The sequence below is a fragment of the Lactuca serriola genome, chromosome 8, assembly GCF_051521515.1.
Source record: "Lactuca serriola cultivar US96UC23 chromosome 8, Lser_US96UC23_V15, whole genome shotgun sequence".
In the NCBI taxonomy this organism is placed as follows: Eukaryota; Viridiplantae; Streptophyta; class Magnoliopsida; order Asterales; family Asteraceae; genus Lactuca; species Lactuca serriola.
In genome coordinates, this window is record NC_136415.1 from 321,900,492 (window position 1) to 321,904,413 (window position 3,922).

General features: G+C 36.3%; 1 protein-coding gene across 1 annotated transcript; it reads right to left on the reverse strand.

The window, feature by feature from the left end:
• Window positions 1-289: 289 nt before the first annotated feature.
• LOC145066598 (uncharacterized) lies at window positions 290-2,734 on the reverse strand. Its single transcript, XM_079013893.1, has 4 exons — window positions 1,863-2,734; window positions 1,620-1,783; window positions 994-1,068; window positions 290-873 (listed from the first exon to the last, which is right to left on the reverse strand). The coding sequence occupies exons 1-4, from the start codon at window positions 2,551-2,553 to the stop codon at window positions 496-498; spliced, it is 1,308 nt and encodes a 435-aa protein (XP_078870019.1). The 5' UTR covers window positions 2,554-2,734; the 3' UTR covers window positions 290-495.
• Window positions 2,735-3,922: the final 1,188 nt, after the last annotated feature.

A 3,922-nucleotide genomic window follows, 5' to 3' on the forward strand; every position in this document is an offset into this window, starting at 1 on the left:
AAAAGTCTGTTGTTTTCAATTATTTCATTGTTGACGTACTAAAATCAATTACGAGTTACAAATACTTGAGATAATTTCAGATCATCATAAGTGAACCACACTAAACTGTTTTGGTCTAAGCTGCTAAACAGTTTTTGTAGGTAAATAATGGCTTTAAAAAAATCAAATTATCAATGTTTTTCTTTAGAAAAATATTTTTTTTGTAATGCATTTTCAGTGTAAATATAGGCTTTCTGAAATTTGGCTTAATATATAAAGGATTAAAGAACCACAAAAGCAAAACACAAAATAGAAAAGCAAAGTGTATGAATATGAGAATCCCAATAGAATTAAGAGGTCAAAAACACCATACAATATTTAACCCCAACTAAGTTGTAGTCCAAAGTCCAAACATGTTTTTTTTTTTTTTTTTTTTTTTTTTTTGCTAATCTTTATCCCACATAAATTTTAACTTAACCTGGGTTAAAGAAAAGGGTCCCCGCAAAGCATCAATGGTCAAGACTCCGCAGCTTCAACCCCAGAAGCATTAACATGGTGGTTGTACGAATTACCAAAACTACCCCTCCCACCACCACCACCACCCCTTCCCCTACCACCACCATTATAGTTTCGTGGGTAATAATTTCCCGGCTGCTGCTCATAGTAATTGTTCCTTCCATTCTGGTAAGGTCCGCCTCTGCCGCCACTTCGACCGCCACGCCCATTCGAGTAACCTCTCCGACCACCACCACGACCACCACCGCCGCCGCCTCTCTGGTTCTGATAGGGTCGCCGGTTTACATGTTGGTCTTTGTTGTCTTCACCTCCCGCTTGTGGTTCTGTTGGCTCTTCTTGAACTTGTACTTCAATCGAGTTTTCAGCTTCTGTTTCATCCTGGTGAGAATAAATAAATAAATAAATAAAACTTTTTTATTTTATGATGAAAAAAAATGATATGAATCACATTCCATTTTATCCTCAATCACTACCTTATAGACAGAATAAAAGCTATACCTTGTGAGAATTTTCAATAGGGGCAGATTGGTCTTCATAAGTTTCACTTCTTTGATGATCTGTTACATCTTCTTCCTGTCAAACAATTGAAAATTGGAAAAGAAATATAAATCAATAAACCAAATCCAGACTTTTTTTCACAACATCAATAATGAATTATAAACATGAGTTGTTACTTGTTACACAAGAATTGTAATAATTAGTACAAAAATTGAGAACTTTTTATGTGAGGATCAGGCTGCTATGGAGAAAAATGCCTGAGAAAACAATGACCTCAAGATGAAGTTATGCATTGGGCAAACAACTTAACATTATTCGCAGCTTTCTTTCTTTCAAGGGTTGCAATAGAGAAAATCTTTCTAAAAAACATATAAGATATTGACATTTGACAACATTTCAGATAAGAGAGAATCAAAGTTCAAAACACAGTTTTGCTTGATCGATGTATGCATTTTATAGAGGGGATAGAAGTTAGATACATCTCCTTCATTTTCAATTAAATGAAGAGAAAATGCAGAGGTTGGATACTGAAAGCACAATGTATATCAAGACAAACAAAAAAACTGGGAGAATGCAAGCAGATTTCTATAAGAAACACAAAAGATGATAGAAACCCACAATTATACCTTTTGTTCATATCGAGTGACTGAAGCCTCCAGCTGAACAGGCACTTGGAATGAATAATTTCCAGCAGCTTCAGCCGCAACATCAGCAGGAGCTTTCATCTCTGGCGTTATTTTGAAGTAATCTGAGCCCATAATCTTTGTCAACTTCTCTCTCAAATCAGCATCTGTAAAATAAAACAGTTACTCAAAGCAGAGTTTATGCAAACATTACAATGAGTTGAAATGAAATATATTGTATCATACAAGTAACATTGCTATTTGAATCAATATGCTGCTCAGACTTTGAAAGCCAAAGCTTAGCATGCTCAACGCATCTCTGTAAGGCATCTTGATGCGAAAGACTAGAGTCCACGGGTCTAGAAATCAAAAGAGAGCCCATCATTGAGATCAAATCTAAATCCCTCTCTCCCAACATGACAGCAGCATCATCATCAGTAACATAATCATACGTCAAGCAACAATTCCTCTCGTGCGACCTTGTCAACATTATCGAATTGAAATCATTTTGCGATTTGACCTCAAACATACTCCCGAAGTAAATCAAACTCAGCAGATCGTCCACCGCTAAAGCCGGAGGCTCCGTTTCCTGTTGCTCTTTATCTAGGGTTTGTGCTTTATTACTGTCATCGTCGTTATCATTGTCTTCCGATGCCGTCACATGACGGCGTTGAAGCGCGAGACTGATTTCTTCATCGATGGCCACGGATAGGGGCTGACGGAACTTCTCTAGCTCGTCAACAGCGGCGATGATCGCAGGCTTCGATTTCAGGAGTTCCTCCTGTTCCTTGTTCTTGATAATGGATTTTCCCTGAGCGATGGAATCTTCGAGCTGCGCGATTCGGTTGAGCTTTTTCCTTAGGTTACGGATGCGTTTGTTGATAAGAGTGAGCACTGGTCCATCAGTGACGTCAGAAGTAGCCGTGCCTGACGCCATTTCTGGAATTCGCAGTTGTTGCGAGAAGGAATGGGGTAACGGAGAGGATATTGAGGTATCGGAGCCGCCGTCAACGGCGGTGTTGAAAGATTTTTGGTAGGGTTTGCAGGGAGGGCAAGATCGAAGCGGCGGCAAGTTGGGGTTGAAAGACTTAAGGGAGAGGGATGGCTTCTCGTTATCCCGGGTGTTTTTATTGCATTTCGAAAAAAAAAATTAGTGTCAAAAATTAAAACAAAAACATAGGAAAAATGGTTATGTTTTTTTTCCTAACATTATGTTATAACACTATTTTCTTGTCACATGATCCTCGTTTTATAATACCTAGGTATGTTATTCAAGTCCATGTTGGAACCGGACTCAACCGATTTAAATCCGAAAACCAAATAAGAGTAATTATATGGACCAATTAACCAATACGGATTCGGTTCGATTCGGATATTAATCGGTTTGGTTCGATTATTACCTGAATAACTTGAATAACATGTACAAAATGATCAAGAAGCTAATATACTTAAAATAACCGAATAAACCATATTATGATTCTATAACACAAATAACATTTACAATATCATTATAAATATTTTATTTTTTATGACCCATAACAAATCTTTTAAAAAAAACAAATTTGTTAATTAAAAATAATGTAAAGTATATATAATTATTTTAAAGGTGCAAAAAAATGTTAGAATTTGTATAGAAAGAATGTAAACACGAATTAACTATTATTGAGATATAAGAATGTAAAATCCAATCACCAAAATCTTGAGATATGGTTATTAAGCAACATACTAAACACTAAACATTAAACACCGAAAAATTCATATATAAGTATATAAGTTAAACATTAAACATTTAACACCCAAACTAAAATATAAATATTAAGTTTTTAACCATATCCAAAATAACATTTGGCAATAGTTGAGAAGATTGATCGATTTTGAAACGATGAGGACGAGCGTAGGGTTTTTTCTATTGTGAACGACGATGACAGAAATGTGAATCATGATTTTGATTTTTATCGATCAGAAAAAGGGGACGAGGAATGTAGGGCACTGCTTCGAGCTCGACTTCGATCGGATAAGGGTTACTACTTACTAGCGACTACTGAGGGTTAGTAATCAGGATTAAAATTAAATGACTTTTCAATTCCGGGTCGAGTATATAGATTCGAATAAGCTCTTATTTGGGCAAACCCGAACAGAATAACCCGGGAATCAAGACTAATTCTCAACCTGAAAACCGAATCGAATTGTTTATTCGGGACTAATTCAGTTGGGTTCGGTTTGGGTTTCGGTTCGATTCGGTTTTTCGGGCCAATTCTCATCCCTAATAACATCAATTGAGGAAATAGTCATCATGTTAGAAATAT